A 12768-nucleotide genomic window follows, 5' to 3' on the forward strand; every position below is an offset into this window, starting at 1 on the left:
AGTAATTCTGGCATTAACAATTCAACTCTTTACACAGCAGCTATATTCATAACATTAGATACTGTAAAAATGTAAAAATTAAAATGAAATGCAACCTTTTACTTTAAAGAATATAAACATAAAATCTTAACACTAACAGGTGGAATAGCAGAAGCATATAAATAATTTTAAAACAATGCAAGATAGTGTCAATTATATGCAGAATAAATAGTATATCCCCTAACTTGTTAGTCTTTGGCCAGTGATTCCAAGCTTAATCTTATAAAATTATGAACAGGTATATTAACCACAGGAGAATAAATAAGATGCTAATTATAAAACAATCAAATAGAAATTTTCAGTAAAGCAAGAGTCTATAATAAGGTACAATTGGTTAAAGAGCTAAAAACTAATGCCTCCATTCAGACTTTAATCACTAAAAGTGAAGAGCACATTCAGTATTAAAATAAACTCATTTAGAGCAAAGGATTTTTTTTTTCTACTTGAGGAGACATATCTCATTGTGGATGGAAAAGATTAAGGAGAAATTTCTTAAAGAATATGTGACTTAAGAGCATGAAAGAAGCCAAAGGAAATACAAGAGAGTAGACAGATCACTGAAGGGCAAGCACTGTTGTAAGAAAGGATAAAGGGAGATGCATTCAGTTCTAGCAGTGGAGGCTAACATCGCCTCCAGAAAGAAATCACAGGAGCTTTACTAAGCTGCAAAGGGACTCAGAGCCCTAAAATGAATTTCAAAACAGGGGTGAACTAATATAAAGCAAAGACAGAAAAAATTCTTAATGGAGGTAGAACAGAAAACAAATATACTATATATTTCAAAGAAGGCTTAATAGTCTCAATCCCTCCTCAAACATCGACTCGATAAGTACATGAATCAGAATAAGTTGGCATAGGCAGACAAACAATTATAATTCCTAGCAAGAAAGGAGAAGCTTTAATTGTACAAACAGTGAGAGACAATCAAATCGGAACAAATATGAAAGTGCTCTGATACCGTTGTATTTAGATACAACATAGCTTATTCTTAAATTAGAGGTTGTGAGTATGGTATAGCACGTCAAGATTAATAATTCTCTCCTATTCATTTATAAACAGCAGAGAGAAAACATTAAAAAAGGACTTGCCTTCAAAACTTAAAAAGAACCATTATCTCTACCTGCAAAACATCCTCCACTTTAATGATGAAGTATGAAAAAGATAAACCTAGTATAAAGAAAAAATATATAAACCTAGTATAAAGAAAAAATATATAAACCTAGTATAAAGAAAAGAAGGTTAAAAAGAGACGTGAATTTGTCAGAGCAGGCAGGTAATCCTGCTGGAAGGAATGTTACCACACCTAGAATGTAAGGCCTTCAAGTTGGCTTCCATGTTATATATTTTTGAAGTGCACCTGATCAGATAAACAAACCTCTGGTTTCTGCATTTTTGTCCCCTTTTTTCATTTGCCCATTTTACACAATTCATCCAATGCGGGAACCATCAACCTCATTAGAAATAAAACTAGATAATAAAATCACAAATAAAATAGGACTTCAGAGCTCTGGGACATTGTCACAGACAGAATGACAACACAAAGCAAACATGATACACAGAAGATTGATTTTTTATCTTTGTAATGCATTATTAAATGTGTCTACATTTCACTATTATGAAAAACAGCATAACTGGCAAAATAGGTCAGCTAATAAGATAACCCTGTATGCATGGAACAAATAACTATCACTCCACCACTAGGTTACTTCCCCTCGCAGGAAACATTAGTAAGTTGAGGATGAGTATATCTCACAGAGTTACTCTAAGGATCCATGAGATATGACTATGAAGAGTGCTTTGGCCTGACCAGGTGGTTGCACAGTGGCTGATGCGTTAGACTGGGACGTGGAGGACCCAGGTTCAAAACCCCGAGGTTGCCAGCTTGAGCGCAGGCTCACCTGGTTTTAGCAGGGCTCACCAGCTTGAGCCCAAGATTGCTGGCATGAGCAAGGGGTCACTAGGTCTGCTGTAGACCCCCCAAAACCCCGGTCAAGGCACATATGAGAAAGCAATCAATGAACAACTAAGGTGCCGCAATAAAGAACTGATGCTTCTCATCTCTCTCCCTTCTGTCCGTCTGTCCCTATCTGTCCCTCTCTTTCACAAAAAAAAAAAATTCTTTGACAAGTACAGAGATTTCCATAATATAATATGAAGTACTTCTAATACCATAGAATTCACAATCTCGTTTTATACTATTTTTAGGTCAAATTTCACATGTACAATTTTTCTCTGGTTTGGGACAAAATGTAACTTAAGAACATTATTACTAATACAATAAGACTAAAAATAGCTCATTAAGAAAATAAACTTTCATGCACTTTGGAATACTGATCAACAAATAAAGCAAAAGGGTAGACCTGAGTAGCTGAGACAGATTTGTTATGCAAACCTAAATCAGTCTTCCCTAGTTAATAAAAAGATTTTTTTTCAAATATTAACACTTAAGTTTCCACTATAGCAGGTGCTTGATTTAGACAGAAATTTGGACACCAAAAGAAAAAGGGTTTCTTTTGGGGGTATGTATGAAGAGGGAGGTGGAAGAGAGAATGTTTTCAGATTAGATGTACTAACACTAGGATGTCACTGGGTCATCCAAGAAACATGAGTGTCAGGCAGTTGTAGACCTGAGATTTAATCTTAAAACAAGCTAAAGTTAAGTCATTTTTAAAATATCTATCATTTAAATTAGTAGTTAAATTAAGGAAGTAAAAATATAAATCATGTAGGCTATTTAAAAAATGGTGCATGCTTGACCAGGTAGAGGCACAGTAGATAGAGCATTGACCTGGGACTCTGAGGATCCAGGTTCAAAACCTTGAGGTTGCTGGCTTGAGCACAGGAACACAGATATGACCCCATGGTTGCTGGCCTGAGCCCAAAGGTTGCTGGTTTGAACCCCAAGGTTTCTGGCTTGAGCCCAAGCTTGCTGGCTTGAGCAAGGGGTCAATGCCTCAGCTGGAGCTCCCCACCCCCATAAAGGCACATATGAGAAAGCAATTAATAAACAACTAAGGTGCCGCAACTATGAGTTGATGCTTCTCATCTCTCCTCCTTCCTGTCTGTCTGTCCCTGTCTGTCCTTCTCTCTCCAACAAACAAACAAAAAGGTGTAAAATGGTGGTCCAGAAGAACAATTTAAAAATACTTAGAAGATGGGAAAACAAATTCTTCTTTCCAAGGCGGTAGTTTTATGTCTGTCACCTTGGTCAAAACAAATCCTGGGTACATTTTTAACATATGCCTTCCCTCTGCCTTTAGCTTAGTAATATTTACCTGAAACCTATGTACTCTTACTGATCAATGTCACCCATTAAATTTAATTTCCTATATGAAAAAATAAAAAATAAAAGAAGATGAGAAAGCAGTAACAACCATAAAAAGAAATGGAAAAAAATAGTAAGAAAGAAAAGCAGCAAAGCTGGAAGCAAAGTATGTCAGAGAAGCCAAAGAAAGGAAACTTCTATTGGGAGGAGTTGGTCAAGAGTAAGAAATATTCCCCTAAAATGAAGTAACAGTAAGACAGAGATTGTTGCTTTTGGCAAGTAGGTCATAAGTGATCTTTGAGAGTAGTTTTAACAAAGAGTGGCCAGAACAGTGGAATCTCTAGCATCGTTTCTATATATATTTAGAAGTTTGAGCTAACCCTTAAAAACACCATTAACAAGTTATTGGTGAAAAACACTGGCCAGGGCCAGGGCCATATTTATAATTCTGTCTTTAAATTAATTGATGGCACTACCTCCTCTGCCCATAAATTCATAAAATGTTTTAAGTGGCAGGGACCTTAGCAATCATTAAGTAAGAGATTGCACATTGGTAGCTAACAAGACAAATTCAGCTTTCATGTTTCAAACTGTTTCCCCCACAATGTTTAACTTCTCTCTAAAATGCTAAAGATCTGGTAATACAGATCCCAATGTATCCCAATGATATATTCCAAATGCATCTTTTGCAAGAAATATATATATTCCATTGGCCTATGGCTATCTGGATGTCCCAATGACAGCTCACTTCACTCCTTTCTGTTAACTGCTGGGACCCTATACCTGTGAGGTATCTAAGTTTAGAAACCCTAAACTTGACATCTATATAAGAAACATTACATCCATTCACCATCCACTGCCTATACCAGGGGTCCCCAAACTACGGCCCGTGGGCCGCATGCGGCCCCCTGAGGCCATTTATCCGGCCCCCGCAGCACTTCCAGAAGAGGCACCTCTTTCATTGGTGGTCAGTGAAAGGATGCATCCTGTGCTCCTGGAATACTGTATGTGGCGGCACCGCAAAGCATGGCGTCGCTTACGTACAGTACTACTTCCGGTGATGCGAGATGCACGCATCACGGCTCTGGAAGCGTGTCATATCACTTGTGACAAATATGGAACCGGACATTGACCATCTCATAAGCCAAAAGCAGGCCCATAGTTCCCATTGAAATACTGGTCAGTTTGTTGATTTAAATTTACTTGTTCTTTATTTTAAATATTGTATTTGTTCCCATTTTGTTTTTTTTACTTTAAATAAGATATGTGCAGTGTGCATAGGGATTTGTTCATAGGTTTTTTTTTATAGTCCGGCCCGCCAACGGTCTGAGGGACAGTGAACTGGCCCCCTGTGTAAAAAGTTTGGGGACCCCTGGCCTATACTATATTAAGACAGAGAAGCCGAGGTCTCAAAATCAGTAACTGAGCCATAAGAAGAACATTATTTCCTGATTCTCAGGTCCCTAAGTGAACTGTGGCCTCTGCTGACATTAACGATGTCCAGGTTGCCCAAAACAGATGCTGATTTAATCATCATATTTAAACAAGAGAGAAATAATCTGTATATAAATATGACTTCATTAAAAAGACAGTTCTCATGCATTCACAGAAATAGCCAAATAGATTACCCCCACACACACCCACACACAAAAATCTTTACCATCTCTAAGTTGGAGAAAAACTTTAACAAAATTATCTTCAACTTATTTCTTTATGTGCACTTTACTTGTTTGACATCTAAATCCTTTGACAAGATAACCGCTTTCTTTGTTTCAGTCTCCCCGGCCTTTAGTATCTTACATTCAAACCAGTAACTATCTTTAAAAAATAAAGCTGACAGCTGAGTAATACAATTGAAGAGATCATACGATGCCTTTAAAATTCCTTTGTCTCCCCCATGCCTGTGGGGTAGCCTTCGAAATCTTTCAAGTCCTTTGAGGTCTGCCTCTGGGAGTCCTCCCAGCCTCACCTTCCCTTGCTTCCCCCACCCTTCTCCACATACATACATCAGGACTCTAAAGATAAACTGCTATCCCCGCTCATCTGTAGATTTGTTCTAGCTAACCTTGCCAGATTTTGAAACTGATTTGTCATCCATTAATCACTGGACCAAACTAACAGCCAAAGTTGTTTACAGCCCCTCCACCCTTCCCGCTGTGCAGGTTCGTGGGCACACTAGAGCCATGGTACGAACTCTCCAACACAAAAACCAGCATCTGTGTTTTACTCTTGGTCCAACAGGTGACATCCTTCTTCACAACTTCCCACCACTCTGGGAACAAGGCTTCAGCCCTGCCTTCCCCTCACTCCTCCTGCCTCCTAACCATTGGCCCCATCTGGCCCCGTGTGGCGTGGCAGGTCTCCTTTTTCTCTTGGGCGCTGCAACAAATTCTTCTTTCCAAGGCGGTAGTTTTGTGTCTGTCACCTTGGTCAAAACAAATCCTGGGTACATTTTTAACATATGCCCTCCCTCCGCCTTTTGCTTAGAAAGGGCCTACAAATCCTTTGTTTTGTTGCATTGGAGAATATGCGGTTTACCCATCTCCCCCTTGATAAAACCCAAGGCAGCTTGTTGCTCAGCCCCTTGAGCTACATGCCATATTACTCCTAACACAGTTAGGGGGGCTTTGTCCCAGTTTTGTAAAATTTCTGTGCTTGTAATTTTTTATACCCACTGGGCTTCGAGAACCTGAACTAAAGAACATCTCAATTTACACAGTACAATCCTTTATATGTAGAAGGGACTCAAAGACTAGAAGACTGATGATATTTTTAATTAGAAAAAGCATAGAAAATTTAAAGCTGGTCAACATCATCTCAAACCCACTGAAAAATCTTTTTCACTCACAGCAAGTCCTCTTCTTCCTTGATCTGCAAACATTCCCCACTCCTCCCCCATGGCCCTGATATGAGGGGGACAGAGTGGCAGTGCCCGGAAGCAGGGCTCGCCTCTCCTGAGGAACACAGACCAGCTCTGATCTGCTCCAGGATGAGCCATAGCAGAGCTACACTGAACAGAATCCAGATTTTTTTTTTATACCTGTCAGCCTTTACAGGGTATCCCTCCCCTAGGCTTTTAATTTTGTTTGCGTGGGGAGAGGGGGTGTTCATTTTTTAGGTTGTATGTGTGTTTTGCCATTTCCACTGTATATTACTTAGACTATGTCCGATGTCTATGAGGAGGCCTCGCATTCTCAACCAGGTATGGCTACCAAATATAACTTGTGACCCCAAGACACATGGTGAAATCTGATGCTGAAAATAATTATCTAGGCCTTGGCTGGTTGGCTCAGTGGTAGAGCATTGGCCCAGCATATGGATGTCCTGGGTTTGATTCTCAGTCAAGGCACACAGGAGAAGCGCCCATCTGCTTCTCCGCCCCTCCCCTTCTCACTACTCTCTCTCTCTCACTCTCTCTCTCTTTCCCTCCTGCAGCCATGGCTTGGTTGGAGCAAAGTGGCCCCAGGCACTGAGAATAGCCTCTGCCTCTGGTGCTAAAAAGAGCTTGGTTGCTGAGCAATGGAGCAACACCCCAGTTGGGCAGAGCATTGCTCACTAGTGGGCTTGCCAGGTGGATCCCGGTCAGGATACATGCAGGAGTCTGTCTTTGTTTCCCCTCCTCTCAAGGAAGGAAGGAAGGAAGGAAGGAAATAATTAATTGTCAAAGCTGAAGCCACTATGAAGTGCAACATTTTAGGGCCATAATAAATTAAAACCATCAATAGATAGATATTTTAATAACTTTTTTTTGCCTCTTAATCCCTTTGATTCATATGCCATATATATATATATATATATATATATATATATATATATATATATATATATATTTGTATTTTTCTGAAGCTGGAAACGGGGAGAGACAGACAGACTCCCGCATGCGCCCGACCGGGATCCACCCAGCACGCCCACCAGGGGGTGATGCTCTGCCCCTCCAGGGCGTTGCTCTGCCGCTACCAGAGCCATTCTAGTGCCTGGGGCAGAGGCCAAGGAGCCATCCCCAGCGCCCGGGCCATCTTTGCTCCAATGGAGCCTTGGCTGCGGAAGGGGAAGAGAGAGACAGAGAGGAGGGGGGGGGGGTGGAGAAGCAGATGGGCGCTTCTCCTGTGTGCCCTGGCCGGGAATCGAACCCAGGTCCCCCGCACGCCAGGCCAACGCTCTACCGCTGAGCCAACCGGCCAGGGCCAATATGCTATATTTTTAAGCCCACCTGTTTGAAGAATTCTTCTGAAGGTTTACCTATAGAATATATAAGATCCTGAAAAGTATTTCTGACCAACATCATGTAAATTAGGAAAAATACCTTTGATAATATTTTACTAAATACATTCAAAACTCTATTTTTATGAACAAAATGATGATTAGCACTCAATTACTTAGGCCATTAATTGATTGCCTCTTGTAGTGATTAAAAACATGTATGGTAAATGTACCTAAAAATGGAGGTAATTTAAGAACTGAAAAGAAAGATATTACCTTTAACATTTTAGTAGATAAATGTTATGGAAAAATATATCATGAATAAAAGAAAACTAAACCCCATAGCTTTCTATTTGCCTTTTTTGTAGTTTGTATAATAAATCTTTCATATAAAAATTTTTAAGCAAAAAAGCCTAGTTTCTCTTGAACCATGTTCTTTCTGATAATGAACACTGACTGTGAATGCAAAACCCTGCATATCATTATGTGAAACTTTATGCATTCAGAGTGTCTACTTGGTGGTTTTCTTCTTAAGGACCTAAACAATTCATTAAACAAGCTGCTTCTGAATGGCAGATCAGAGTGAGTATAAGCTGCCTTCTGTAGAGGTCTATTGTGAAGCTGCACCCATTTGTGTTTTCTTTGAAGCCATAAAAATGAAACCCTTATGCTCATATTAAAAGCATAAGAAAGGCATCTATTATGTCAATAGATTTAAAACACGGCCTTAGACACAGTGAGAACCACTCCAAAATGGCACTCTTACAATAGCAAAGGTTAAGAAGTGCACTCCCAGGGAAAACCTTCAAAGGCCTACATATCATTATATCCCAAAACAGATGGCATCTCAGTACTTGGAACTATAGTTTATGGACACCTACAATCTCAAATAAATCCTTTCTAATCCAACTCTTTTGTCTAGATTTTCTACTTTGATGATAACTGCAGGTGCCTTTCTCCATTCTTCATAGAATGACACACAATGATATGGTGAAGATTCATGTACATATGTGAACACACATTTTTTTTTGAGAGAGAGACAGAAGCAGGGAGAGAGAGACAGGAACATTGAGCTGCAGCTGTATGTGTCCTGATTGGGAATCGAACCAGCAATCTTTGTGCTCCAGGACAACACTCTAACCAACCAAGCTATCAGGCCAGGGCTCAATTTATTTTTTAATTGGTTAATTTTTTTAGGGAGACAGAGAGAGGAAAAGAGAGAGGGGTGAGGGGGAAGGGAATCATTCATACGTTGTTCCAGTCACTTGTGCATTCTTTGGTTGCTTCCCACATGTACCCTGACCAGGGATCGAACTCACAATCTTTGTCATTTGGGGATGACGCTCTTAACCAACTGAGCTGGACACAATTCTAAATATGACTTCTATTTAAGAATTTAAGAATTGAAAAGAAGGATACTACCTTTAACATTTTAGTAGCAACACATTTATACTTCAAAGGTATCTATGATTTCTAGGTTCGAATCTATTACAAGTCTTTAATAGTCTGAGTTTCAGAGAAAAAAATGATGAAAACATACCTCTCTCATATTGCTGAAATATAAATTGATAAAAACCACTTTTCAAAACAAGGTGAAATTACCTAGTATCTATGTATATATTCTGGAGACACTCTCAAATACAGGAGGGGGCGGGGCAAGAATATTCATAGCAACATTGTTTAGAATATTGAAAAATTGGCAACAACCCAAAAATTCAACAGGAAAATAGACATATGAACTGTGATATATTCAAATATTGCACAGTAATGAAAATGAATGAGCAGCTGCTACATATGCACCAATGCAGATGAACCTCACTCACCACTCATAGCAAAATGGATAAGTCACAGCAAACTATACACAATGTTTCATTTATATAAAGTTAAAAGCATGCAAAATTGAACATGTTGTTATTTAGGTTTGTTTTATTTAATTATCTAAAATTCTGCTGATAAAAAATTAAATCATACTAGTGTGACTAACACATTGAAATTAAAACTTTCTATGGTTATTGGCTACAAATCCCATATACTTAGTACTTTTTTGGATTTAAGTTCAGTCTGCTACAACACAATTGCATACAGATATTAGATGATTTCTAATGGGTCAAGAAAGTTTAAAATATCGTATATTTCAATATTTAAAGAAAATATGCAAATTCTAACCCATAAAAAGAGTACTCACGGGTTAGAGTCAAATAGAATAATAATTTAACCCAAATACTTTTCCTTGATAGTTTACCTGAAACGTCACAAGGCTTATGTGAATGAAGAAAAGAGTTCCTCTTTAATTCCTGTCTGTATATAAGATGTGGCTTGTTATGATCATCTTCATGTTCACTCCCATCTGCCTTCATTATAGGTTCTAAGAAATATTCACCATCATGTGCTTTAAAGGTTCCCATCTGAAAATTTAAAAAAATAAAAATTAACTTTCTTTGAATCACTAACAGAAAGTACACCGTGCCATAGATTAAAATAAGCACACAGAAGACAGCCAGGTGTCTGTTCACTGTCATCAGAGAATGTCGTCAACTGAACATGAAGTTTCCTTTTCATGGCTCACCCTTCTCTCTCAACTCTTAAGTATAAAGTCATAAATGACGGACACAATTCCAATGAGCAGAGTTGAGGTGACAGGCACATCAGGCATAAAGAATGGCACAGGCAACAGCATCAAAATGACGAAAAATAAAAATAAAAAATTCTAGCATGTTCTAGAAATAAGAAAATCTGTTTGGCTTGGTCTATGTAAGGTAACAGTGTGAGACAAGATGTGAAAGGTAAGCCGGCCTGACCAGGTGGTGGTACAGTGAATAGAGCATTAGACTAGGACGCAGAGGACCCAAGTTCAAAACCCCGAGATTGCCAACTTGAGCGCGGGCTCATCCGGCTCGAGTGTGGGGTCACCAGTTTGAGTATGGGATCACAGACATGACTCGATGGTCGCTGGCTTAAGTCCAAGGTTGCTGGCTTAAGCAAGAGGTCACTTGCTCTCCTATAGTACCCCCCACCGCCCCAATCAAGGCACATATGAGAACACAATCAATGAACAACTAAGGAGACCAAGGAGCCACAAAAATAATTGATGCTTCTCATCTCTTTTCCTTCCTGTCTGTCCCTATTTGTCCCTCTCTCTGTCTCTGTCACCAAAAAAAAAAAAAAGGTAAGCTGGGATCAGAAAAAAAGAATTGGTAAATGTGATGCTAACAATTTAGAATTTGTAAGCAATGAGAAGCCATTCAAGAGTTTTCACAGAAACCTGTCTTCTGAATTCCAGAATCCAATATCCAACTTACTATTTGATACCTCTACTTAGATCACTAGTATCATTCACAACCTTAACATGTCCAAAGCCAAATTCTTGATTTCTAGTTCAAACCTACTGTTTCTGTGAAACTCTCTATTTCAGTAAATGGAAACATTAAATTTCAGATTGCTCAGGCCATAAATCCTTAAAGATAAATCAATGATGGCTCTTTCTTTCACATCCCACATCCAATCCACTTTCAAATCCTGACTGCTCAACCTTTAAGGTATAACTGAAATGCAACCACTTCTCCCAAATTTTACCATTACATCCATATTCTCCTTCCCAAACTAAACCAGTACCCCTTTATCATCTGGTCTCCACAGAACAGTCACAGTAATTTCTCTTAAGTCTCTATATCACATTGCTCTAAAAAAAAAAAAAAAAAAAAACTAATGACTTTTCAAATTAACCTATAAAATCCAAAGTTTGTACAATGCTCTACAATGTCCTATGTGATTTGCCTACCCTTTTCAACACCCATCACTCCAAGTACACAGATTGACCAGTAGTTCTGACTTCTCCCACTTGCAACTTGGCTCATTCTAGAGCTCTACTCCTAAAGGTCTTTGCTATTCCTAAAACACGACAAGAATACTCTCACCTCAACACCTTTGTTCCTACTAAACTTTCTGTCTCAAATACTTCTCCCTGGTGGCTATCACCTTTCACGTCTCTGTTTAACATTCATTACCCTAGGTAAAATGGCACCCAACCAACTATCTTGATCCCTTTTATCCATTTTCATTTTTCTTCTTAGCACTTACCACTACTGGACATGATTTTATTTATGTCTGTTTCTTATCTGGCACTATCCACTAAAATCTAAGCTCCATGAGCACAGAGCTGTGCCTGCACTCTTCAGGCATGCCTCTCCTGCCTGCCAGATGTTGGGTAACATATATTAATGAGTAAAACCTACAAGGTCTAGAATTTAATCTAGTAACATTTTGTATTATGGATGGCAGAAAGAAAAAAATAAAACATACTAGCAGCTGTAAGACAGAGGCTATAACCCAGAAGAAAACTAACAAAACTTGAATTATGGTGACACTGATGATGGGAGGACAGCTAGAATAAAAAGGTTACAAGACTCCAGAGCCTAAGGAAAGCGGAAAAACAGATAAGGAACTTATGATAGAGATACTTTTCTGAGAAAATATAATTTATCAAAATAACTCCAGAAATGTTAAAAATCTAACAGATCCCTTTCTACCCACCAATGGAAAAGGCTATCAGAGTCCATACCACAAAACCTTTTGGCCTTGAGGATTTCACAGAGAAATTCCACCAAACCTTGAAAGAGTAGATAATTCCACTGTTATCTGAACTGTTTAAAATATTTTAAAAATAAAACATTCAAGTTATTTTTATGAATCTAGTGTAAACTTACAGCAAAACATAATAACAATAGCACCAAAATTTACAAATATACAGGACAAGCTCATATATGATAAACGTCCTAAATTGTATCAGCAAAAAGAATTCACCAACATATGAAGAGAATAACATATGACAAGATGGAGTTTATCATAAGAATGTATGATTCAATACTGGGAATCTATTAATATAATTAATTATCATTTATACAAATAGAAAAAAATCACATGGCTTTTGATAAAGTGCAATAAACATTTTGATTTTTTAAAAGGACCAATAAAATATAATTAAATGGATGCTTCCTTAACAGGGTAAATTATATCACAGCCCAGAGACAGTATCATAAAAAATAAAGACACATGCAGGCATTCCCAGATAGGTCAGAAATACAAGGATACTCAAGGTCACCTATAACAAACAGAATTAGATAAGAGATTAGAAAAATAAAAATACTGGACAAGAAGAGTTAAAACACATCTTCATAAATGATATCAGTGCATAACTTAAAATATAAAAAATAACTGGAAAACTACAAATACTGAGTGAACTCAATGAGATAAAATAAACAGGCTTC

At 38.2% G+C, this 12768-nt stretch overlaps 1 protein-coding gene across 1 annotated transcript in view; it reads right to left on the bottom strand.

Annotated features, from left to right (window-relative positions):
* Positions 1 to 12768, bottom strand: part of ADAMTS20 (ADAM metallopeptidase with thrombospondin type 1 motif 20) — a 202543-nt gene that overhangs the window by 161873 nt on the left and 27902 nt on the right. Inside the window, exon 3 of the mRNA XM_066365793.1 lies at positions 9747 to 9909. Within this exon, the coding sequence (XP_066221890.1) occupies positions 9747 to 9909 (163 nt within the window). The remainder of the gene's footprint in view (positions 1 to 9746; positions 9910 to 12768) is intronic.

Source organism: Saccopteryx leptura, chromosome 2 (assembly GCF_036850995.1).
Source record: "Saccopteryx leptura isolate mSacLep1 chromosome 2, mSacLep1_pri_phased_curated, whole genome shotgun sequence".
Classification (NCBI taxonomy): Eukaryota; Metazoa; Chordata; class Mammalia; order Chiroptera; family Emballonuridae; genus Saccopteryx; species Saccopteryx leptura.